Source organism: Sphaerodactylus townsendi, linkage group LG04 (assembly GCF_021028975.2).
Source record: "Sphaerodactylus townsendi isolate TG3544 linkage group LG04, MPM_Stown_v2.3, whole genome shotgun sequence".
In the NCBI taxonomy this organism is placed as follows: Eukaryota; Metazoa; Chordata; class Lepidosauria; order Squamata; family Sphaerodactylidae; genus Sphaerodactylus; species Sphaerodactylus townsendi.
This window is the reverse complement of record NC_059428.1, coordinates 135,628,036-135,653,668: the sequence shown is the minus strand read 5'-3', so window position 1 is coordinate 135,653,668 and position 25,633 is coordinate 135,628,036. Positions and strand designations below refer to the sequence as shown.

The 25,633-nt window shown below is 45.6% G+C and overlaps 1 protein-coding gene across 8 annotated transcripts in view; it reads left to right on the top strand.

Moving 5' to 3' along the window:
- Positions 1 to 25,633, top strand: part of ELF1 (E74 like ETS transcription factor 1) — a 93,070-nt gene that overhangs the window by 35,517 nt on the left and 31,920 nt on the right. For 6 of the 8 annotated variants that reach the window (XM_048493301.1, XM_048493306.1, XM_048493305.1 and 3 more), the window contains exon 2: positions 25,081 to 25,380. In XM_048493301.1, the coding sequence (XP_048349258.1) occupies positions 25,309 to 25,380 (72 nt within the window). In that variant the 5' untranslated portion in view covers positions 25,081 to 25,308. Of the gene's footprint in view, positions 1 to 22,392; positions 22,425 to 24,629; positions 24,929 to 25,080; positions 25,381 to 25,633 lie in introns of those variants that run through there. The other 2 variants (XM_048493302.1, XM_048493303.1) reach the window with 2 other exon arrangements.

Genomic DNA, 25,633 nt, shown 5'->3' with positions numbered 1-25,633 from the left:
CCCTAAGATCTTTGCTGCTGTTCATGATGGTGGTGGTGCCAGGAAAAGTACTGGGGGGTGCCAGTGGAATTCTGGGTCACCTTCAAGGTGCTGGTGTTAACCTTTAAGGCCCTTCGCGGCTTGGGACCCTCATACCTTCGCGACCGTCTCACCCCATATGTCCCAGGTAGGCCTCTGCAATCGGCAGAGGCCAATTTACTGGTTGTCCCTGGCCCCTCCATGATGTGGCTGGCCTCTATGCGGGCCAGGGCTTTTACGGCCCTGGCCCCTGCCTGGTGGAACACCCTTCCATCAGATGTGCGGGCCCTGTGGGATCTTGTTGAATTCTGCAGGGCCTGCAAAACGGTTTTGTTCCACCGGGCTTTTGGTGAAACCGGCCGCGGATTCCCCCTCCAGGATGCCCTCGTGTTGCATGCTATTCCATCATTGGCATGCCCAATATAGCATCTACTTAGCACTGCTGTCCCCTCCCGGCCTTGGGATCAGGCGTCGCACTTTTGTAACATTGTTGTACTTTATTCTACTGTATTAATGTTGCTATGTTTTATAGAGTTTGTAAATTGTTTTAACTTTATTTAATTTTTACTGTGTGAAATGTTGCTCTGGCCTGTTGTGTGTAACGTTGGTTTTGGCCCGTTGTACACCGCCCAGAGCCCTTCGGGGGTGGGTGGTTTAAAATCTAATAAACAAACAAACCGGTTGTCCTACTAAGGACATCCTTCTTTGCTTTTTTTTAATTTTAGATTTAAAAACATAGTATGAAAAATATCTGGAAAAGTTACATACGAAAAATCTTTAAATACATAGATAATTATGGGAAAAACCTCACCTTAGGACAGTGATGGCAAACCTTTTCGAGACCGAGTGCCCAAATTGCAACCCAAAACCCACTTATTGATCGCAAAGTGCCAACACGGCAATTTAACCTGAATACTGATGTTTTCGTTTAGAAAAAACGGTTGGCTCCGAGGTGTGCGTTACTCGGGAGTAAGCTTGGTGGTAGTCTGTGGCTTTGCTTTGAAGCAACCGTAAAACTCTTCCAACGGGTGAATCATGACCCAAGGAGGGTTTACTCAGAAGCAAGCCCCATTGCCAGCAACCGAGCTTACTGCCAGGTAAAGGATCGCACTTTAGTTCTTCGCATGAAAATCAGTGGGGTTTAACAGCGCTTAACAGGGTTACCTACACTGCTTCCCCCAAACTAGGTCTTAGGTTTAATGCTAATAATCAAGCCCTGCAACCCAGGCCAGCCTAGATGTGTGTGTGTGGGGGACTCTGTTTGCGCGTGCCCACAGAGAGGGCTCTGAGTGCCACCTCTGGCACCCGTGCCATAGGTTCGCCACCACTGCCTTAGGAGCTAGAAGAATTAGACCAAGATCTGTTCCTACCAGCTGGAGCTAGCACCGTAGACTGGACAGATTTGCTTTCTGTTATATTCGGGGAAAACAACTCCTTAATTATTCCAGTAAGGCATTTGAAGTTTGAATATAAATGGTTGTGGAGATTGAAGCAGGAGTGTGAAACTCCTTTTCCCTGGCAGGGGGTGAAGACTTTGTTTGTTTGGTGTACCCCCATGATCATTATCGGCCCTTCTCCCTGGTTCTTGTATTGTGAATGACTTTTTATTAAATTATTTTAAAATTTTAAATGTCTTTAATTGCTCAAATGCTTTCCTGTTTCTATGTGTGCCTATCAAGTGGTAAAGCAGCGTACAAATGTTCTACATAAAACAAATATGTGTACAGGCTGTGTGTATGTGCATTTGCTGTAACGTGAACAGGGCTGGAGAGCCAGCATGGCTGGTTAGTGTGCCAGACTTAGGTCTGGGAGACCCAGGTTCTAATTCCCCACCCTTCCATGGAAGCTTTCAGGGTGGGCCAGTCATGCACTCTCATCCTAGCCTACCTCACAGGGTTGTTGTAAAGATAAATTGGAGGTGGTGTGAAGATGCTGTAAGCTGCTTTTAGTTCCTCTGGAGAGAAAGTTGGGATATAAATGAAACAAGTAAATACTACCCCTGCTACCAAGACCATGTTTATTTATTTATTTATTTATTTATTATGAGATTTATAAGCCGCCTCACCCCCGAAGGGCTCGAGGCTGTTAGATCCTCACATAGTTTTTGGTAACAAAGACCTCCATCTCTGTACTGGAAAAATATAAATCAGCCAGAGGAAATTTTAAGACACAATAATAAACCTTCCCCATCTTATCGTTAACGCTTTCCCTTTCTGACTACCTCCCTATCTACTCAGCCAGCCCTTCCGATTATGATGTTCTTTTCCCCAGATCTCTTCCCTGTTCTGTCCTCAGCCTCTCCAATAGGTCTTCTCACGGCCTCTTGTCCACATAGAACTCTCTTCTCTCTTTTCCCCCAACCCCAGCCTGTCATCCTGCTTCTCTCACAGATTCCCTCCCCCACCCAGACTGCTTGCCATCTGTCAAGAACAAGCTGCACAGTTCACAACATTTTAGGGTATTGTTCACAGATCTTTCATGAATTTTGTCGCATGGGGGAATATTACATTTTCCCCAAACTCCAGTATTTTGTTACTGGGAGGGAAAATTCCTTGGTTTTCACTTCATCCTGATTGATAGTTCTGTATCAAACATGGCCTGTGTGTATTTCTGTGGCCATCATTTGAATTCAGTGGGGATCAGTGCACACAGCACACGCAACTGAAATCACACTGAAGAAGCCTTGCAGCAATTGCTGTCTATGTTCAGGAGAAGTCTTGTTATAAGTAAATCGTGTCCACAATTATGGACATTACAGTACCACAAGGTATCTGAAAAACCAACCCTAGTAACATGGATAAAAACCCTGCGCAGTACAAAACATCCACTAACCTAACTGGAACCCGGATCCCAGTCTCGAACAAGCTTCAAGGCGAATGGAACATAAATTCCATCTGTCTGTGCTTCCAAAATGCACAAAAGTTTGTTCGAATGGCAATGACTTGAAACTGTCAGGGACCGCAGTCTGCTCTGAAAACTCCGGCTGCTGCAAAATGGCCTGATTTCAAATCATTTCCGTTCTGGCCAAGTTTTGTGCATCTTGGAAGCTCAGACATATGGAATTTATGTTCCACTAGCCTTGAAGCTTGTTCGAGGCAGGTGCACATCCGGGTTGTGGTTAGTTTAGTGGATGTTTTGTACTGCACAGGATTTTTATATGTGCTATTAGGGTCTGCTTCTCAGATAACCTTGTGGCATTTTTGTAATGCTTGTCATTTGGGGCATGATTTACTTATAACAAGACTTAATTTGAAAGTAGACAGCAATTGTTATGAACCTTCTTCAAGGTGATTTCTGGTGGGTTGGGTCTGTGGTGGGTTGGGTCTGTGGTGCCTGTTGGATTGCAAGGCCTGTGGCTACTATGACCGCCACAAAGCCCATCTCATACCCATTTATGATCTTCTCAAATGCTTAATCATTGCTTTTCAGAAATTTTAAGAGACTGAGACTCTTCCCCACCCCACATATGTAGTGGAATTTTTTTGGGTAGTTTATCAAATTCAGAGAAACTGCTTCATGCCAGTCTGGCTGTCTCTGCTGAAGCCCTGCCTATCTTCAGCTGTCACACCACTCTGCTATGAAACTCCCGTTTGCCTTGATGGGCACAGCTTGCTGGTTATGCCTGTGTTCTCTCCTCCTCCTCCTCCTCCGCCTTCCTTCTTGTACAATGTGTGAAAACTCTGAAAACAAACTCCTGTTGTCTGTGAAGTCTGCAAGCCGAGGTGCAGCCTGCCCATCCTCCTAAATCAGGGCTGACTCTCAGCTTGCAGGGGTCAACAGAGTCCAGCTACCTGCATTCCCGTGGCTCAGAGTTTGCTTTTGAGTTCTGTGCAGGAAGGGGAGTGTGCAAGCAAGGCAGACCAGCTGTGTTTGGAGTGTCATTGCAGCTCTGGGTGACACCTGAATGCAGTAGATATTCTTTGTTTTCAGTTTAGCTTTAGCCGGGGTGTGTTTTTCAGCTGTGCTATATAAATGTCACTTGTTGGGAGGAAAAGAATACGTGGCAAACACAAGTAATAGATCATTTCAGAGGGTAGCTACGTTGGTCTGCATTAGAACATCTGACTTTGAGTCCACTTGTGCCACAGAGACCAACAAGATTTTCAGGGTAAAAGCGTTTGTGAGTCAAAGCTCCCTTTGTCAGATACCAAACTTATGCCCTGGAAAATCCTCTGGGTCTTCATGGTGCTACTGGACTTGCATTTAGTAGCAGACTACTAACACAACTCCCCCTTCCCAATCTATCTGCATAATTAATCTGTGCAAGGCAGAACTATATTCTGAAGGATTATTTTATCAGCAAATATTCTAATAAAATCTGTGTCTGAGCAGTGACCAGCACATAGAGGGATTTCTGATTTCTGGTTTTTTGGAAGAAGCACTGAGAAGCTGGGTGCATCTGTGGCGTCCTCTCTGCTCATGATACTCACAGTCGGAGCGCATGGCCCGTGTTGGCTTGTCAGTCTACAGCCACAGACTGTGCGCCTCCCTCAGGGGAGGGGCTTCTTGCCCTCAACTCTTGGATCTGTACCAAAATGTAATTCTGGGATGAGGCAAACTTTGCTTTCTGAATGATCAGTTGGGCAAATATGTTGTGGGTAAGTTCCCTTCTTTAAGCTTTGTCAGAATTTCTGTCTGCAGAAGGACATTCTAACCTTGGGAACAGCCAAAACTGGCCTAAAGCAAGGACAGCATTTAAAAAAATGTCTAAAGCACAAACCAAGACCTGCGTATTGCCTGGTGCCCAGAATTCTGAGTCCAAACGTCCAGCCAGCTTCTCTAGAGTTTCAGTTCCTTTAATGGCAGACAGATGCCTCCTCCCCCACTATTTACAGAAATGGCCTCTAGATGTTTGCCTGAGTACTGGCTACAAACTTATCTTCATCTGTGCACAGATATCTCTGGGGTAGGTATTAGGATAAGTCTCCTGGAATAAAAACGTTCTTCATTTTCTAAACCGTGTGCGTGTGTGCGCACGCGCACGCGCCAGATCATGAGTGCATCGCACAGATATTTGTGCAAGAGGAGGAGAGTTGAAATTAGAAATGCAATCAGAATGCACACACGGGGGAAATACTTTCTGATCACGAATCTTAATGGATGATGAAAAGGAGTTCTGATCACTAGTTTTCATGCAGCCCTTGGTTTCCCCACTCCCCCAGTTTTTGATACTATAGAGTTCCTTTGGGTACTCCTTTAGGTACATAGAAGTGCCATATCTGATTTAGGGAATGTCCCTGTTCTGGCCTTATCCTGTAACAGTCGTCATATTGGCATCTTTTTTTAAAAAACCATGTTGTTGAGAGGGGATCACCTCTCAAGTGCCATGACTGGTCTTCTGCTGCCCCCAGTAATTGTGTGGGTTGTGTGGATTGTGACCCCTTCAGTGGATGCTGCTGTTTTGTTTGGTTATTCTTATATTCGGTGATTGTCCTTTGCACAATTAACTTGTGTTCCTTTTCTGCCCAAACAGTGTAGACTGCAGCTGACAGCCAGAGTTTGTCTAAAGGCGGAATTTTGCTCCTTTCAGTAGTCGCAGTCATTCCGCATCTCATAAAAACCTCCAATCAGTAGAGTTTTCTTTATGATGAATAGGTGACGTGTCTTGTGTTACAACGGCCACATTCCAGTCCAGTGGCACTTTAGAGACTGGAAAGACTTGGGTGGGGTGGGGTGAGGGGGTGAGCTTTCAAGAATCAAAACTCTCTTCGTCTTGAAAGTTGATGTTCCCAACGTTCATTTTGACTCTCTAGGGCAGGGGTGTCCAACTCTGGCGCCCTAGATGTTCATGGACTACAATTCCCATCAGCCCCAGATGTTCATGGACTACAATTCCCATCAGCCAATTGGCCATGCTGGCAGGGGCTGATGGGAATCGTAGTCCATGTACATCTGAGGCACTAGAGTTGGACACCCCTGCTCTAGTATTGCTGGACTTGAATCTCACTGTGCTGTTGCAGCCCAAGACAGCTAACCTCCAGAAACGAAGAGCAAAATTCAAGTCAATTAAGACTGAATAGGATACCTGATGAAAGGAGCTTTGACTCCCTGAAAAACTTGTTTGTCCCTAAGGTGCTACTGAACTCCCCACCCCACCCCCAGCTCTACCTACTACAGACAGCCTGGCCACCCCCGGAAACAATGGCCTGTGGAGAAGGTCTGAAAGCAAAATGCTGGGTGCCCTTGTTAAATTAGGGCCCGTGATAATGGATAGCATTTCTGTTGCTGGGTTGGATGTGTTTTTTTCTCCTGCTGCTCTTCTGGTATGGGGGTAGGGGCTGTTTTATAGCAAGGGCAAAGAGAAACCCACCGCCCTGACGGCAGCAAACCCCCTGTCAGTTGTGTTCTGTAGCAGCCTGGCTGCTTCCTGTCAGTTAGACCACTAGAAGCAGAACAGATGAACCAAGATTGTTGCTGCTCTCGTTTTCCCATGGGGGTGGATGGGGGAGGTGGCATTGCATCATTAACCTGTCAAGAAATGTATTGAGATAATTTCTGTTCAAATCTGAGTTTAGAAGTGAGGACCAGGCTGCAGTCAGCGGAGGGCCCAGTCCAGGGCAGATGATTTGTGGCTGCTTCATTTCAGTGTCGTTGGAAACTGGTGGCCTGCTGAGCTGCGTATCCTGCAGTGGAGCTCCCGTGAGATCTGCGTTTTGATGTTTACGTCAAGTTGCGTAACAGGGTGGTGTACCTGTGCTATAGACGTATAGGATGAATTAGCATGGGTGTATTTTTTTTCATGTGTTGCTACATTTGGGTAGGAACAAACAATGTCATGTTTTTATCCTGAGGAATGAAAAATGCCCAGCTAATGTTGCAGATACCGACTAAGACGTCCCGTGTGTCTCTTCAAAGTTCTGAACTGGGGTGAGAGATATGGGAAAATATGCCTTTTCCTGCCCTGTCCCTCTCGCTCTGCGCTTTCATCTACTAGGCCAGTGTGGTGCAGCATGTAGAGCATTCAGGCTAGGACCTGGGAGACTCTGGTTCAAATTCCTTGTAAGCCATGGATTCTTGCTGGGTGGCCTTGGCCACGTCGCATATTCTTAGACTGAACTACCTCGCAGGGTAGTTGTTGTGAGGATAAAATGGTGGAGTGGTAAGATACTTTGAGTCCCCATTGGGGTTTAAATGAAGTAAGCAAATTAATTCTGTGTTATCCCACCTTCTATAGCAGAAATCTTTGAAGAGCCAGGTAGACTCTCCAGGTGGATTTCTGGCCGTCGTTTGAAGAAAAGATGGTTTCTTCCCCCTCCCCAGCAACTTTGAAAAATTGAGCAAGTTTTTGAGTGTTACCGATCTCTTGATTAAGCAGAAAGGGAAGTTAGCTGGTTCTCAGCTATATGAGTTAAAGAGTTACCTATTAATATTTTACACACTTCCTGTAGATAACCACCTAATTGCAAAACACGCTCTGTAACTGCTTGCTAGATTTTTGTTCTGAATGTCAAATGTTTATCTTTAGTAACAAAAATGTGGAAGTCCTTAAGTTCTCTCAAGAGAGTCTCAACATCATCCTGACTGTCCAAAACCCCTGCGCACACATTTAAATCATTTTAAATATCGATGATGGGATCTTGTTTGTGTGTGTTTAGCTGCAAAGCTAATCTGATCAGGGAAGTTATGCTGGGGAGGGAATGTGGTTGCTTTTTCCTCCCTCTAAAATCTGCTTACAGATGTTGGGGGGGGGGCAGTGTGATCAAGTTGCAGCTGACTTATGAGCGACCCCCAGAGGGTTTTCAAGTCAAGAGAGGAACAGAGGTGGTTTGTAGGTGTCTGTCTCTGCTGAGGAACCCTGGCCTTTCTATATGGTCCCCCCATAATGCAAGTATTAACCAGAGCCAGCCTACTTGGCTTTGGAGATCTCAAAGTTCTAATATGGAGAATAAGCAAGTCAGTGTCAAAAGAAGGAGATGAGAATTGTTACTGCTACATACAACTTTAAGATGAGATGTCGTTTTAAATACATCCAGTTACCGATTGTCTGTCTCCTTGTATGCTTTTCTTCCCATTGTTTTGATCTTCAGCCGCTTTTCTTTTGTTCTCTCTGATCTCATAGAGGTTCTCATTCAGGTCCTGGATAGAAAGAAATGCTGAACTGTACATTTGTTGCCACCATCTTTAATTCAGTGCTTTGCCTCTGGGAGGCAGCTCTTTCTCCCTTCTCCTTTTTTTGCAGTAGAGAAAACCAAGCTCTGCAGAAGGGTCACCGGTGCTGAATATCAAACGCTTAATGAGCAGAACCTGCCAGTGGTTCTGCTCTGAAATCCGATTTTCAAAACCTTCAGACTGCGATAGTTTGTGTAGTTTTGTCTGTTCCTGGCCAGCTTGTGTCGGGGAGCTCTCGAAAGCAGTGCTGAGGACTGCAGTATTGAGCCTTAGAACTACTGTCCACTTTATTTAAGTCATGCAATTCTTTGTTGCTGGCCTTCTACAGTTTCATAGATCAGGAGTTGCCAACCTTTTCGTTAAGAAGAGTAAATGCTTCTCCTGCACCAGTATATGAGTTACCAAGCTTTATCCTGTCCTAGAGAGGACAGCATGCCATAGTGGTGAAGAACTGTAGAGTTTAATCTGGAGAATAGGGTTGATTTCCCAGCTCCTCCGCATGAAGCCTGCTGGGTGACATTGGACCAGGCACAGTTCTCTCTGAACTCCGTCAGCCCCACCTACCTCACAACATGTCTGTTGTGGGGAGAGGAAGGGTAAGGAATTTGTAAGCCGTTTTGAGACTTCTTAACATTGAGTTAAAGAACTGGTTCTTCTTCTAGGAAGAGAACATGGACCAGAAATGAAGGCAGTGTCACAGAGAAAAAAATCTTGTGAAATAAAAAGCCCTTTAAAAAGCCCACCACTGATCTTTTTGTGATCTTTTCCTAGGTTATTTTGGGGTTGTGGCAGCTGGTGAGCTACCTGCCTGAGATCCTGCAATGATGAAAGGGTTTCTAGCTTTTTGCCATTTTGAGCTGTGCCTCTATGTATTTTGTGTACCCGTATGCTTTGTAGGGGAGCAGCTTCTTCATATGCAGTTGCAGGTTAAAGCCACACCTAAAGGACTGTCTTCTCCTAGAAGTTACTGTGCAGGAATTAAGCCCTCCTGACTATCCAATCAATCAAGGAAGCTTGTTTGGTGCCCACCTTTTCAGCGGTACCCCCTATGGTTATAGGTGAGTAGTGCAGGGAGGTACTTGGGTGCCCCCGTCACCAGAGGTGGGATCCAGCAGGTTCTCACAAGTTCCAGAGAGTAGGTTACTAATTATTTGTGTGTGCCGAGAGGGGGTTACTAATTGGTGATTTTGCCACGTGATTTTTGCCTTAGTTACGCCCCTCCTCCGCTCCTCAGCAGTAGCGCGCAGAACTTGAAGCAGTCTAGCAGGTGGTGCACCGGTGTGCATGGCAGCCTGCACCTGCATGCATTAGTTTTCCGCCCAAGGACCAGCGCAGTGGCTGCGTCCTTGCCACAGCCCTGCCCAGCAATGCCCCGCCCCCGGAATGCCCGGCTACGCCCCCGTCGTGCCCCGCCCAGCCCCATTGGCGCTACGCCACAGTTTGAATCCCACCACCATGGGAACCTGTTACTAACATTTTTGGATCCCACCACTGCCCGTCACGCTTCTCTTTAGGAGGCAGCTGAAGGCATTTCATTTAGGATTGCGTTTGATTGTCAGAAATTGTGATTTGAACTTTTAGTTTTTTGTTTTTAAGGTAATTTATTTATATTGTATTCTGCCTGGAGCTCTGTAAGGGAGACAGGTGGTTAAAAGGTGTTTTAAATAAATAACAGGTTCATTATGAAAATGCCGCCCTTGGAAGTACGTTCAGTGGCTTCTCCCCAAGACTGGGTGGTGGAATTCAGCCTTGCTAGGAAAGCTCTTGTTTCTATTCCAGAATCTGTTCTTCAGAGTATTTCTGGTGATGTTGTCCTCTCTTGTTCTTTAACAAAGTTGTCATTATAGTTTTTTGATTAGCGTTTGGGAACGAAAATTCTCAGTCTAGGACAAACCTGTTGAATGGGTGTCACGCTTTCTTCAAATCCCAAAGGGGAAAAGTGTTTTTGGTCTGTCGGAACAGAAAAGTGCATAAAGAAATACAACATCACTTACTCTAATTTCCAAAATCTAATTTCCAATGAACAAAGACCATTTCCCCACAAAACTGTCCCTATGGACAGATCAATGTATTTAGTCTCTATAAAAATAAGAGCCCCCCCCCCCACCCTGACATGCTCCTCCCCTTTTAAGATAGTTAGCGGATTAGCTTTTTCTAGTTAGTTGCTGTGATTAATTTTGCAGCAGGTATAAACTTTAATTCGATGTCTGTATTCAGTATATCCTCTAGACAATGGAAAATTTGTTTGTTCCCTAGAAGGGAAAAAACTGTTAATATAGCCTTTATTTAATAGATGACTTTATGTCTTCCCCTTTGTTTTTTGCTCTTTGCGAGTTGAAGTTTAGAGATGACCAGAATGGATGCAAAAGAGAAGAGGAGCTTTAAAAAAAACATGTGGCACATTTTTATTGAGTGCATTTCAGGCATTTGTGTGTAATATGAAGAGAGGAACTGTGAGTGCGACTGGAACAGCCTTCTTCTAAAACAGAAAAACAGCATTTCCTGATGAACTGCTTATGACAGGAAGAAAAGGGGGGCAGCAGCAGCAGCAGCAGCAGCAGCAGCAGCAGCAGCAGCGAGCGACTGCTTGCTGATAGCAGGGAGTGAATTTGCAGTAGTATCTTTGTAGGACAGCCAGCCAGGCAGTCTCCTGGGGGATCACTTAGAATCTCCAAACTACAGCTTACTGCAGTTTTCCTGTAAAGAAATGATCCCTTTGGAGGGTGGACTCTATGGTATTTTACCTAACCGAGGCCCTTCCCCTCCCCCAAATCTCCAGGAATTCCCCAACTCAGAAATGACTCTGAGTGTATACCTGTTCTTGAGTCAGCAGCCTGGAAGGCAAATTTTTAAAAATGTCATTTTGCATATGAAGGGTTGCCATTAGTATGTGAGGGGTAAACACGAGCCCACAGATATAGGCAGAATTAGGTATGTGGGGCTCTTTTGCAAGTTCTGCGAGGGCTGCACCCCTGTCCCCTGACACGAAGGAACAACAGGCAGACTCCTGAAGAAAGCCAGACAGCAATGCATAAAAACTGGAATTTCTGGTCTAGCTGCTGCGGACCAGTCGGCCCGGTAGGGATGTGGCTGTTCATGTTGGTCACAATGAAATAGGAGGCAGAGCAAGTTGGGAGGAGACGGAATGCTGATTGGCCATGTCTTGACTTTTGTCTTCAGAGAGACCCCGTGGTAAGAGAAGGGAATGTCCTTTCCTTCCACCAAGGGCATGGAAAACAAGGCGGGTGAGGTGGACCGGACTTTCAAGGCCTCTCTGTCTCTCCGGTTGTGTAGTTGGGCTGCTGCCATTTTCATTCTTTTGGCAGTTCAGGAGAGTACCCAACCACCCCAGTATTCAGCCTTGAGTCAAAGCTAGCACCAAATCAATGAAGCGAGAAGGCCTCAGTTGGACTTCCAGTAGGCATTTCTTTGGGGTACCAACTCAAGAACAGAGCCCTCTGGGAGAAAACTTCTAGAGGGCCAAGAAGTGGCTGTTGACCTTATGACGTGCTGTACTGAAAAGTTACATGGCAATGGTGCATTCTGAGTCTGGGGGGGCGGGGGCATGACTGGTGGATATGGGGAGAAGAGCTGAACCATCCTCAGGTTGTTCAGCTAAAGATTTTGATGGTAATAGTGGGGGGGTGGGGGGCAAGGGGAGCTTAGCTTTTTCTTCCGAAGAGCTGATGAGACTTTATCATGCTCAGCAGGTTGGAAACAAGTCCTGGGCCACAACATGTCTTTCAGTAAGGGTTTTAGGGGGTTCTAGTCCAGTATCGTGGTCCAGAATCATAGTCCAAGGCCAGGTTGTAATGTTCCCAGAGCTCAATTCCAGACCTAGTAGGATCATCAGCAGGGTCACAGACAAGTTGAGCCCACACTGACTGCATCTGTATAAAGGGAGTTTCCCTACCGATGTTGCTGGGCCCTGTGTTAGACTTTTCCTCAGAAGCCAAGTCAGCTCCCCAACCCATTTTTTTTTTAGCAGAGGGGAGATCTCAGACTTCCAGGCGGACACTCCTGCACCTGGTCCATGCTTCAGCTATAGGGTGTTTCTGGAGACTCTGGTGGTCTGCTTGTGGGAGGGTCCATGTTGGGACCTCCAGGCCTGAAGAGCCTGCTGGCTCGTGGGGGGGGGGGGAGAGTGGTGGTGGTGGTACAGGGGCTGGATTGGGGTCCCTTTACGGAGAGGCATTGGTAAGTCCATCTCTCTGAGTGGGTCTGTCAGGTGGGATTTGGGAATAGGTTGTCCGCTCTGAAGAATCATCTTCCCAGGCTAACCCACAGCAATCCATGTCAGTCTTCCCCACGGTCTCGCAAAAAGACCTCATCCAAGCTCAGATCAATACAACTGCACAGTAAATCAAACCTAGAATATTTGACTAGAACCCTTTTACCTTGTTAGTTTCTTCATTAGGCATTCAGAGTTGGATGGAACTCAAACCTTAAAATAGGCAGTCTCTTGAAAGCGATCCCAAACGGTGAGAGTGGATACTTGGACAAAATATCTGGGCTCCTACTGAAACACCAGAATTAGCCACCTTTTCTAGGAAATCACAAGCCATCTCTCCGTATCAGCTGTCCTTGGCCCTTCTTATTATCTACCTGCTCCCACTTGGATGATTGCAAGTTGTTTTATGGAGTCTTGCAGGTTATCTCAGAAATATGTTGGGTGCTATGAGAGAGCCCTCCCAGACAATGGCCCATTATGCATGAAGAGCTTTCAACGGGGCTCCTTGCCCCACACTCTCTCCACGGTGGGGTCTCCTTGCATTTCCCTGTTTAAAGACAGCTCACAATTGCCTGTCCCTACATTGCTGAAAGGGAAAGGTTGCAGAAATCCAAAGGAAAGATCGATATTACCCTTTAAAGGCAATATCAATATTGCTTATATCAGTATTGTGAAGGCAGGATTTTCCCTTAAAATCCAAAAGCCACGAAAGCACCCTCCGCAATATTGATATAAGCAATATCGATTGTGCCTTTAAAAGAAGAAGAAGAAGAGAAGAAGAAGAGTTTGGATTTATATCCCCCCTTTCTCTCCTGAAGGAGACTCAAAGGGGCTTACAATCTCCTTGCCCTTCCCCCCTCACAACAAACACCCTGTGAGGTGGGTGGGGCTGAGAGAGCTCCGAGAAGCTGTGACTAGCCCAAGGTCACCCTGCTGGGGTGTGTGGAAGTGCACAGGCTACTCTGATTTCCCCAGATAAGCCTCCATAACTCAAGCATCAGAGCTGGGAATCAAACCCAGTTCCTCCAGATCAGAGTGCACCTGCTCTTGGCCACTGCTCTTAGCCACTACACCACTGCTGCTCCTTTAAAGGGCTTTTAAAAAGTAGACCAACCTTCACTCTTGCCTTCACTCTTCACTCTTGCTGCAAACTGTGAGGTGTCAGGGATCTCCCCTAGGGCAACTTTAATGGCCTCAGTACAAGAATCTCTGCTCCATAGGAACCATATACTTGCTGCGGGGCGGACCTCCAGTGTGCAATCGGCCATTGAGTTGTGACTGCCTCCTAGATCTAAGAACAGATGAATGTTTATATGCAATCCAAGTTATCTCTGGGACTGTCACAGGCTTTGCACAAGAATAGTTAGACAGAAGAAAGCGAACGGAGCGTTCATCGGAATGGCGGGCATCAGAGTAATGTTCAAAGGCTAATGTTGGTAGAGTCGGTGTTCAGTTACTGAATTGCCATTTTGGTTACAAACTACAAATGCATCCTCTAGGAGTAACCCATTTGGATTTGAATCCCTTCCTACAGGATTGTAAGACGTTGGTAGTAGTCTTGTTTTATGTTAGACATTTATATTGTTTGGTCTCTCAGTGTGGGGCTCTCCCCACTCCCAGCCTGCTACTGCTGGAGTTGCTGTCCCTCCTTCCGCTTCCTGAGTGGCTGTCGGACCGTACTTGCCCCTTCTGGCCAGGGAGCAGGTGGTACAGCCTGTCAGTCTTAGGCCAGCCCTCTGGATCTGCCTGAGTGAAGTGTTGTTGGCGCTGGTTGTGGGCTCTGCCCAACCCCCTCCCCCCCCCTCTGTGGCTCCCTCCCTCCCTCTCTCACTTCCTCTCTTTCTAGCTTTCCTCTCTCTTCTTCTCTCCCTGACTCAGTTTCCTGTTCCCTTTTATCCCCTACCCGTCAGTCACCCTTCCCCCAGCCCCTGTTGGGTCCTGGGCCATCAGTCGGGCATTGCCACATCCCTGAGTGGCTGCCTGGCCTGTGATCCCACTCCCTCTCTTAAGGTCGAGGAGGGCACGTTCCTCCCACTCCCTCCCCTGTGGCTGCTGGGTCCTGGTTGGCCAGTTGATGGTGGACCAAAAGGCCAGTTCAGGTGGGGAAGGCCTTGTGGCCCGTGGCCTGCCCAGTCGCTGCCCGCTCTTGCCAGCCCCTGAGCTTCTCCACCGCTCTTTTGGGCTGTCTAGGGGGAGGCCTAGTGCTCCCCCTTGGCGTGGTCCCGTTCAGCCACCCCCACTGCCCCAGTGAGTGTGGGGTGGGCTGGGGCACGCAGGGCAGCTGCAGCGGTGGGTGGGGGTTCGGGCGGGGTGTGCAGCAAGTTCCTGGACATTCAGTCTGGAACTGGTTCTTGCGATCGCTTACAAATATGAACCCACCCAACCTCTAAGGTCACGTTCAGAGGCGCTGCTTCAGGTACTTCCACGCACTGAGGTTGGGCAGTGGCAGGTGGAGAGAAGTCCTTGTAGCTGGCACCAGAGCTCTGGAATTCTTTCCCAAGAGAGATTCATCTGTTCCCTTCTATCGCCATCTTCAACCAGTGGGTGAAGACTTTTTGTTTGTTTGGTATTCCCTCAGCAATCCCTCCTTCCTGACCGATATTTTTAATCACTTTTTAAATGTCTTCTTACATATTTTAACTCTGTTTTTAATTCGTTTTAATTGTGTGTGCTGTGTGAGGGAGGTTGATTTTAATGGTTTTAAAATGTGATTTGGTCATGCATGTTGTAAACTGCTATCCTCCTTGGTGGTCCTTGTAATGGCAGAAAGGCAGGATATAAAGTTTGTAAATAAATAAAAAAAATCCAGCCAGTACGCCTGTGATATACTTCAGACAGCCCCTCTTAGTGGCACCCTACCCTCTACATGTTGTCTGCATGGTCATCCCTGGGGGCCTCAGGCTTTTTCTGTACTCAATTCATTCCTTTGGAACAGTCTCTCCAAGTAGATGCAGTTCGCTATAGTTCGTTCGCTGCATTTAAGAAGCCTTCTGAGAGGGGGTTGTTTCATTTGGCATTTAGTGGAGGGCAAATGGATTTGGATGAGTTTGCTAATGTGTGGTTTAAAAAAATTTTTTTGAGGAGCTGTTACGTGTTTGTGACTTTGCAACTTATGTTCTTTCGTTAGCCACCTTGCGCCTAAGACCAGAGTATTCACTCTGTGGCTCACAGAGAGCCGCATTTGGCATTACTGCCACTGGCTTCCATCCCTGGCATGAGGTCTGCATCTCAAGGAGGCTTTCAGATTACCTGTTGTTCTGGCAGGAACTGGCTGCCAGCCACAAGCTCTTCTGGGCTTCTGCACTTTCCTGAAACGTGGGACAGTTGCCACATTGGGGAATGGTGCTCTGAAGAGCCTACAGGTAAGAAGATAAGAAGCGTTTATTGTCATTGTGCACGCACAACTAAATTGACAAGCATTCCCCGATGCACACTATTTCAGACCCCATCCTCACATTCCCCTTCCTCCACCCATCCCTGCACAGCCCCAAACACATCAACGCGAAAGCATGGAGTTCAGCATAGCCACAGCTCTAGAATAGAAGCTGTCTCTGAGACTATTTGTCCTTGTTTTTATAATCCTATATCATCTGCCAGGTGGAACATTTCAAAAAGAAAGTATGCCGGATGAGACGGGCCCTTCAGAATATTCTGATGATTCTTTATGCAGCGGGAATTATAAAGTTCTTCCTAAGAGGGGAGAGGGCAGCCAATGATCCTCTGGGCAGTAGAGATCACCCTTTGGAGCGCCTTCCTATCTGCCACTGTGCAACTAGAGAACCATACACAGATGCAGTATGTTAAGACACTCTCTATAGCACAGCGGTAGAAGGTCACCAGCAGTTTTTCATTCCGTTGTTGTTTCCTTAAAAGTCTCAGATAATACAGTCTCTGCTGGGCCTTCTTAACCACTGCAGAAGTCTGAACGCCCCAGGTCAAGTCCTCTTTAATCATACACCCAGAAACTTAAAACTGGCCACCCGCTCTACTCAGTCCCCATTCATAACCATGGGCTGAATTTCTAAGCTATTCCTTCCAAGGTCTACTATAAGCTCCATTGTCTTGTTAGTATTAAGAACCAGATTATTTTCCCTGTACCACAAAAGCAACCGGTCCACCTCACCCCAGTAGGCAGACTCATCCCCTCCAGAGATAAGCCCCACCCCCGTTGTGTCATCTGCAAATTTGATAATGGGATTACTATGATAGACAGGGGTACAGTCATATGTATAAAGAGTGAACAATAAAGGACTCAACACACAGCTCTGTGGCATTCCCATGTTGAGAGTAAGAACTGAGGAGATCTGATTACCCAGTCTAACCCTCTGGGAACGTTCAAACAAGAAGTCCCTAATCCACAAACAGATTGAATTTGAGAGTCCAAGATCCCGAAGTTTTATCACCAGTCTTTGTGGTAACATTGTATTAAACGCAGAACTAAAGTCCGCAAAGAGCATCCTCGCATAATTCCGCCGTCGTTCCAGATGAGTCAAAGCAGTGTGGAGATTAATGGCAATAGCGTCCTCCGTAGATCTAATAGTCCTAGATGCAAACTGATATTTATCAAATGTGTCTGGAAGGGAAGAGCTGCCACTGGTCTGTAATCCTGAAGATTGTCAGCAGGGAACTTCTTTGGTAGCGGAACAATGATGGAAGCCTTCAAACAAGATGAAATAATGGACTGAGATAAAGACCGATTAAAAATTCTAGTAAAAATACCAGCCAGTTGGTTAGCACATAGTTATTAGTTATTAGCACATAGTTAGTTAGTTACCTAACCAGTTGGTTAATTAGAATGTCAGTGAAGCACATGTGACTCCTGACGCCTGAGCCACGATCGCTGACTGAGGAGGTAAGGCAGACATAAATACTTCAAATTAATCAATTAATTAAAATTCATAGTAGATAGAGATCACAGTGATAACCCTATGGGCCATGCAAAAAGAAAATAAAATGACAGCAAATATTTTTAAAAGTTATTGCGCATAAATCATATATGCTAAAAGAGCCATCACTAAAATAAGAAAGATGTATATGATACATAATCATGGGATGCCAGTGGCAGACACACAATAACCGTTCAGTACTTTTAAAGACAGAATCAGAAAATTGAAACTGAATAGTGAAATCTAAACAGTAATGTAGTTTAGTTTGGTGGTTTCCAAACCGCACCGTAGAGCAGATGGTTGATTGCCCTGCAAAACAAAGCTGGGGACAGACCAGGGTGTTTCTCTACCAAGCTGAAGGAAGTCCTAGGATTGCAGAAAAATCTGAAATCTAGAACAAATTTGAAAGATCAAATCTGCCAAAAATAACCGAAACAACCCCTGTAGCTTTAAGCAAAGATTGGCTGGGTGGTGGATGGAAAGAAGACAGAAAAGGAGGAAAAGGGGGAGAGCTCCCTGGAAAGAGGAAATAGTGGGGGAAGATATTATGGGAAAAATTAGATTCCCTTCCCCAAGTCCTTGCCGGTTCCCCACTTGCAATAGCAAAAATGATAATAGGGATAATAAATCAATTTATTTATACGGCCCCAGGCCAGAATAATGGATAATAAAAACATAAAATCATTGAGCGCTAAACAGCAAAACTGTGTCCGTTTCCCCACCGTTGATCTCAGTGGCATAACTAGGCAAACTGGAGCCCTGGGCAAAACCTGAGTTTGATGCCCCCACAGGCGTGTGCCCAGTGCATTGCTCACCCCCCGGTCCCCTTGTACTTACGCCAAGTGGGGTATCTGGGCAAACTGGAGTTTGGCGCCCCCCCATGGGCAGCTGCCCTCCCCCACCGTGACCAAGCAATGATTTTTTACACCAGGTCGTTTCAAAGTCACCATCACATTATGGTCACCCCAACTCAAAAATCTGAACACAGCAATAGACTATGCCACACAGCAGAAATATTTTTTTTGAAAACATTTTCAAAATGCTTTCAAAATGCTTATGGTGTTGTATCCAGTCCCCCCAATTGGGGGAAACAGCATCACTTTCAATGTTATTTAAACTGGGAACCCCAGATTCTCCCTTTAAGGTAGATTTAAAAGGAGAATCTGGGCTCCCTCCTTTTAAATCCACTTTAAAGAGAGAATCTGGGCTCCCCAGTTTAAACAACATTGAAAGTGATGGTATTTTGGGGTTGATTCTCCCCCACCCTGAAACAGCATCACTTTCAATGTTTAAACTGGGGACCTCAGATTCTCCCTTTAAATCCATGCCAAAGGGGGGGGGGGTTAAAAGGAAAATTTGGGGGTGCCTGCTGTGAGGGGTGCATTTGTTAAGCTAGCTGCACCAAACTTTCAGGGTATCTTTAGGAGACTCTCCTAATGATACCACCCAGGTTTGGTGAAGTTTGGTTCAGGGGGTCCAACGTTATGGACCCTCAAAGGTGTAGCCCCCATCTTCTATTAGCTCCCATTGGAAACAATGGGTGATGGGGGCACCCCCTTTGGGAGTCCATAGCTTTGGACCTCCTGGACCAAACTTCACAAAGCCTGGGTGGTATCAGTAAGAGACTCTCCTGATGATACCTTCCAGGTTTGGTGAAGCTTGCTTCAGGGGGTCCAAAGTTATGGACCCTCAAAGGTGTAGCCCCCATATCCTATGGGGGATGGGGCACCCTCTTTGGGAGTCCATAACTTTGGACTCCCTGAACCAAACCTCACCAAACCTGGGTGATAGCATCAGGAGAGTCTCTTGAAACATCCCTGAAATTTTAGTGCTGCTAACCTAAAAACTGCGCCCCCTGCAGGCCAAAAACGGCAAACCCACAAAAATACCCCAAAACCCCACAAACGAACCCTGCATTTTTGGCGCCCACCACAAGGGGGCGCTCTGGGCACCTGCCCACTTTGCCCAATGGGCATTACTCCCCTGGTTGATCTGCTTGCAGAATCCGTAATATGTGATATGAAGCACTACAGATTGGGACCGCCATCGCCCCTGATGCCTTCCTGTTGAGCCATTCTGCAGGGAGCAGGTTTTACTTGTTTGGAACTGCCCTAGCAGATGATTTCACGTTAGAGAGGGCTAGAAGGGATCTTGAGAGCTGGAAAGGGATATGAATAGGAAACCAGTTCTGAAACTCAGCTTTGGGTAGTCCATGTCTCCCCACCAGCCTCTCTCACATATCTGTTGTAAAGACTGAAGGGGGATGAACCAGGTATACTACCCAGAATTCCTTGGAGGGAGGGAGGAAGGCAAAGTCAAACAAAACAAAACATTGCTCTTCTCTGATTGGCAGTTGCTTTCCTGTGCCTTGGGTGGAGAAGATCTTCTCCTGCCCTACAGCCAAGGTCATTTCATCAGAGAAGCCATTGATTGACACTCTTGCCTCTTGAAAACGAAGCATGTTCTCCTCACGTGAGCATAGCCCCTCCAAGTAAATCCTGACCATGGTGTTGATATGAGGTGGCAGGGTCCAAAATGTTGGGTGGGACTCAATACCCAGGAGTTACTTGAAGGGACTGACGAGGCAAGGCTTCCTGTTCCACTGATGAATTTATTTCCGTTGTTCCTGCTGCTTCTCAGGAGGAAGAGGTGTGCCAGGGAGCAGTGGGTTATGGTATCTCCAGTCCACAGCTGGCATTCACCTTGGCACATCTGAGAAGCATACCCAGCCTCCGGGTGTTTTTGCAACTCCCTTATCTTCAGCAAACACTGCTAGTCACCAGAACTGTTCAGCAGTCTGTCCTTGGTACAATGACACACATTTCCTTGGTGTGGCATGTCTGTTTTTCAGCATCGTGTCACAGCAGTGATGGATAATTCCCTTCATCATAAAATCACCCTGTTAGGTTGTCATTCTGGACTTGGATATGGAGAATCTCTGTCAACAGGTCTCATACCGTGAGTCCTGCGGTTTGGGATTCTGGGGATATGGCAAAGTTATCTTTGCCGGCCTGGTGAATGTCCTTTGTGAATTTGCAAAGTTACAAGGCTTTAAAAATCAGGTTTTAATCAGTGGAAAGTGAAATGTGGGCAAACTACACATGGCATCAACTGAAGGGAGTTCATGGTCATACTGCTGGTGTCTATATTTGTGGTCTTCTGCGAGACCGTAATACTACCACGAGAAGGCTGTACTGGGTCAGAAGTAAACATTTGAATCCACCCATAGTTTAAGATGGGCAGGGTGTCTGTTGCTGTTGGGAAGCACCGTGTTCCTCGTGGGTTTTAGACCCTGTCTGGGCCTGTTTTTCTGTAGTGAAAAGCCTGCAGGGAGAAAAGGTGCAGGGGAAAGAAGAAATGTGGAGCCGGGATAAGATGGAACGGGAAAGGATTGCGTGTCCCCTTTTCGTGCTGCTTCTGTACCACAGATCGCCTCTGCAAGAGGCATCTTTTCCTCATCTTATGTGGGCCATCAGGTTACCATTTTGTGTGTTTGTGCACAATGCATAGTGTGGGTTCAAATCTAAAACCACACCACCGAGTCAGAGATTTCTGGTATCCCACAAGTCCAAATTTACTTGACCCACTGATTTACTGTCCCCTGGATTTTGGCCCTTTAGGTCTTTGACAGCCTCTGGTTTCATGCATTTTAAATGCGAGTCTGCCTATTTTATAACTGTTAGTTGAGCCATCTGATAATTTTTTTTCCTTAGCATAGTTGTCAACATAGTTGAAATATTTAAAGTTATTTATGAAATGTAAGAACACAGCTTTTTGATTGCGGGTTATAACTTTATAAAATGTATTTTAAAAACAGAATCCATAATTTGATCATTCTCACTAGAAATCTAACCTGGCACTACATTTTGAAGGTTTTTGACCTCAAAATCAGCTATACAATCAATCACATTTTAATCCAGTTTTTCAGGGACATGTCCATTTTATCCTCCAAACAGCCTTGTAAGGTAGATACGTCTGTGACCAGCTGGAAATAACCTGAGTGAGGATTTGTCTAACATACACCATACTTTCCTTCATTTACCACATACAAAGAATGTACAGTTCCACTACCTCCCAGCTGTGGGTTGCAAGAGAGAAATCCATTCCCATGTTAGTCCTTAAATAGAAATAACCCTTCAGTGTTTTTCTGCTGTTGCAGGAAAAATGTGTTTATTTGATTCTCTGGGTGAGAGTCAGTAGCATCTACAGGGCTGGCTGGATTGGGTCAGGAAGTAGAAAACTAATTTCCATAATGGTTGCCAAACGCTAGACTTCAGAGTACAGCCAACGCTTTTGGGGGTGCAGGGTTTCTTGGTTTTAAAAAGTTGCCTGTCAAACAGAAATTCAACAGATGAAGCCTCCCTCAGAAGGGAAAGGCAGAGGGACGGCAGCTTTTAAAAGAACAGGAGAAGTGATTCAGCAAATTAGGCTGACTAATGGAAATTTTGTTTGACCTGAGTCCTGTAGCACCTTAGAGGTCAACAATTGCCCCTTCCGCACATGCAAGAATAATGCACTTTCAATCCACTCTGCAGTGGATTTTACAGTAAGAAATAGCAAAATCCACTTGCAAACAATTGTGAAAGTGGATTGAAAGTGCATTATTCTGCATGTTCCGAAGGGGGCAATATTTTCAGGGCGTAAACTTTCAAGAGTCAAAACTTCCTTTCTCAGATATGAGTTCGAGTGGAGAGCTGATTCTTTTTGCCCCAGCCAGGAGGTGTGAGGGGTATTGTGAAGAATGCTTGGAAGAATGCAGAGGTACAACAGGGTGTATTGTCATCAGCTGCATTAGAGAAGAGGGGAAATGCTTGGAGGCGGGACATTGGCATCTGCAGTGAGATAAGAATCCTGTGCGCTTGTTCGTCCTGGGAGAGCCATTGTTCTGCATTTGTGAATGAGCTCAAGTTCAGCAGTCACACATTATAGCTTCCCCTTGGAATTTATTTATTTGAGGACCTCCGCGCTCTGAGATCAACCATGGAATGTCCTGGAAGATTAAAATGCTGCCCCACTGGTTTTTGAGTGTTGCCATTTTTAATGTCAGATTTATGCCTATTTATTCTTTTTCATAGGGACTGATCTGTGTGCCTGATGTAGAATGAGGAAGGGCATTGCTGACATTTGATGGGCAGACATCCCAGGCTAGCCTGATCTCAGAAGTTGTGGGGTCGATCCCGGTTAGTATTTGGACAGAAGACCACCAGGAAACTCCAGGGTGGCGATGTATAGAGGCAGGCAATGGCACACCACCTTTGCAAGGTTGCCATGAATTGGATGCAACCTGACATCATTTTGTTCCACCACCATAACATTGGAAGTTGCACAAGTGAAGGAAACTGAGTTGGTGTGGCTGATGTTGTTAGGTCAAGTGTGTGGTTAGACTGGAAGTGGTGACAGAGTTGGCATGTTGGTTGGTTGGTTGGTTGCAGGTCCTGGTCCCAGAGTCTGTGTCCATGTTAGGAAGAGCATTACTGTAGAGGAGAAGTTGTTAAAGGTCGGGAGGCTGTCTGTGGGAATGAAAGGGTTTGCCTCCCAATGCTTGTGAGAAAGGACTACCATAGGTTGTAGGTCAGGGGTCCCCAACTGACACTTCCCACTGACACCTTTTTGGGTGCTCACCGAGTATTTTTAGGTAGTGGATGGGGCCAGTTGGGGCTTTTTGCCCAGCAAGACTTCGAATTGAATGTTGCCGATTTAATTGGCTGCGCTGATCAGATTTTTAAAAATGTTGCTTTGACAGCAGCTGCCTCCAAAACACAAGGACCTGAGCTGTGTTAACTGAAGTCGAGCCACGGCAGTCGTTTTGTGGATGGCTCCACTTCCTGTCGCAGTCATTTTGCAGCAGCCCTTTTATTGATGCTCGCATCATGCCCTGTCAACGTTTCAAACATGTCCTCAGCCTTGGAAAGGTTGGGGTCCCCTGTTGTAGGTGGTTAATGATGTGCTTTTGGATTTTTTAATTAAGACATTGAAGATATGCATGAAGAAAACAAAAAAGAACATTAAAAAGGCTCCTGGATTAATCTGCATCAAATATAAACACTTTAAAATGTACTACTTTCACCCTAATTACAGTTATAAAATTAATTATTAGTTGTTCTTACTAATCAAGTTCACACTTTTCTCAGTTAGGGTGTTATTGGTGTGTTAAACTGGTTTGAGTGAAAACTGTATTGACCACCCGGGGCGCTCTGTTGTTATTCTGTTTGAGCCTAACTTGTAGCAGGTTGTATCTTCCTTTCATTCTGGCTTTGTTGATCCGTTTCCTTGCTCACATCAGAAGGGCATTGAAAGTCCAATAATACCTGCTGGAGTTCTTGCAGTGAGACTTTCTGTCTGAGGGATTGGAACTGATGCAGCCGTAGCGTGGAGCCTGGCAGTGGATCGTTTGTATTTAAGATGGTGAATGGAGGCACGTGGACATGTTTGATGCTGTGTGGGTTTCTGATAAAACTACCAGACCACAGCCACACAGCCTTGAAATCCCACAACAGCCAGCTAATTCCATCCATGGAAGCCTTTGACAATATACTTCCATTGTAAAAAAAGTGTATTTCTTTCATTGATTGGTTTATGGCCAGGTCGATGGTGGGGTGGAAGTTGCTGAAGATCTGGTGAAATGAAAATTAGCTTGAGAGGGAACAGCCCCGGTGCTACAGTCACCCAGAACTGACAGCTGCCAGACCCACCACCTCTTAGTTTTGATCTTTGTGGAGCTGTTCGTCTGGTCACAATGCTCCTGCCAACGTGACAGGCTTTTGTTGTTTCAGATAGTTTTTAAAAGAGGCCGTGAGAAGGAACTTAGCCAATGTGAGTTCTTCAGTATGCGAAAGGGGAGGAGAGAACCTACACAAAAGAAATCTCCTGCCTCATGTCCAAGTGTGTTTTCAAGCTCTAGATGTCAAACACAATGGCTTCTGTCACCACCAATGTTTTTTGTTTTTGTGGGAACCTTTCTATCCCAATTCTATGGAATTTGGCCTTTGGTTATGAATATATCCCAGCATACGATACATGTTGTTGTTTTTTTGACCAATAGACACAGGCTTGAGAGAGTTGCCAATATTAACATAGAGTACAGGTGCTGTAACTTCTACACGAATGTTGTGCTTTTTATAAACACCACTTAGACTTATGGACTTTTTATTTGAACTAGGTGGTGATTGTAATAAAGTTTGTCATTCCGCTCCTCTTAATTTCATATGTTGTGGAGCTGGGAGCATCCCCCACACATTCTCATTCTTAGCACATTTCTGTTTATCAAATTCTGTAGCGTGCAGTTCTTTGCATGTCTCGTTTGCCATGACGTGGTCAGTATTTCCTTCCTGCTGCTTACAAGCCGGTGGTAGAGATAACAATAATGGCACTCACACTGCGTTTACTGAGCGTAGGGAAAATGCCCAAATATCTGCCTTGCTAAAATGCTGCATTGAGCTTTTCTGCATCTTCAGAAGGTTGCTTATCTGTTGTATGTGTTAGAAGAGTAGCAAATTGGGACATTTGTCAAAACAGGCGAGAGAGAAACTTTGCAAATGGTATCTGTAAGGAAAGAACAAAAATATGCCGCAAGAAGTGGTGTCATTTGACATAGCTGATGACTTTATTTTGACTGCTTTGAAGCTGGGTGGGTTTTGAAGCCGTTTCTTGTATGCCAGCTTCTAAAATCCATGCTGCAGAGTTGGTAAGAATTACTTATTTTTTGACTGGCTGTTTTTCAGTATCGCTCCTAAGTCCCCCGAGTAAAGAGATGGCAGACTTTGTTAACAGTTATACTGATTTTTATTTTACATTTTTATGACTCCTGCTAAATAATGTTGTTTTTTTGTTTTTTAGGAGTTTGGAGGTGAGAAGAATACTTAAGGAAGGACTTTGTATCGTTCATCAAGACAACAAAGAATCTTGGAAAGCTGGCATCGTAAGAATTCTCCATTCAGGCTCCTGGCTGACTTTGAAGTGTTCTGGTCCACACGGTTAATTAATTCTTGGTGATCCCTTTGGTGCCTTCATCCCAAAGAAGCCCATTTCTTCTCATGCAGAACTGAAACCTGGGAATGCTTTATTATGGCGGCAGCAGTGCAGCAGAATGACCTGATGTTTGAGTTTGCCAGCAATGTCATGGAGGATGAGCAGCAGGTAAGGAAAAACAGAAGAGACTCCGCCAGGTCACATCCATCACTGGTTTATGCTGAAAACAACACTGAAAACACTGATTAACTTCGGGGTGGCTTTTTTTTTCCTTCCAAAATTTTTAATTTTTACTGATAGAGGAAACCCTTTTGCAAGTGTCTGAATTGCTTCCTGGTAGGTATGCATCTTTGTGAGCAAAATAGTATTTAATAGATATAGGATCTTTAAGGAGTTGTATAAGGCTTTCTCTTTTTCCAAG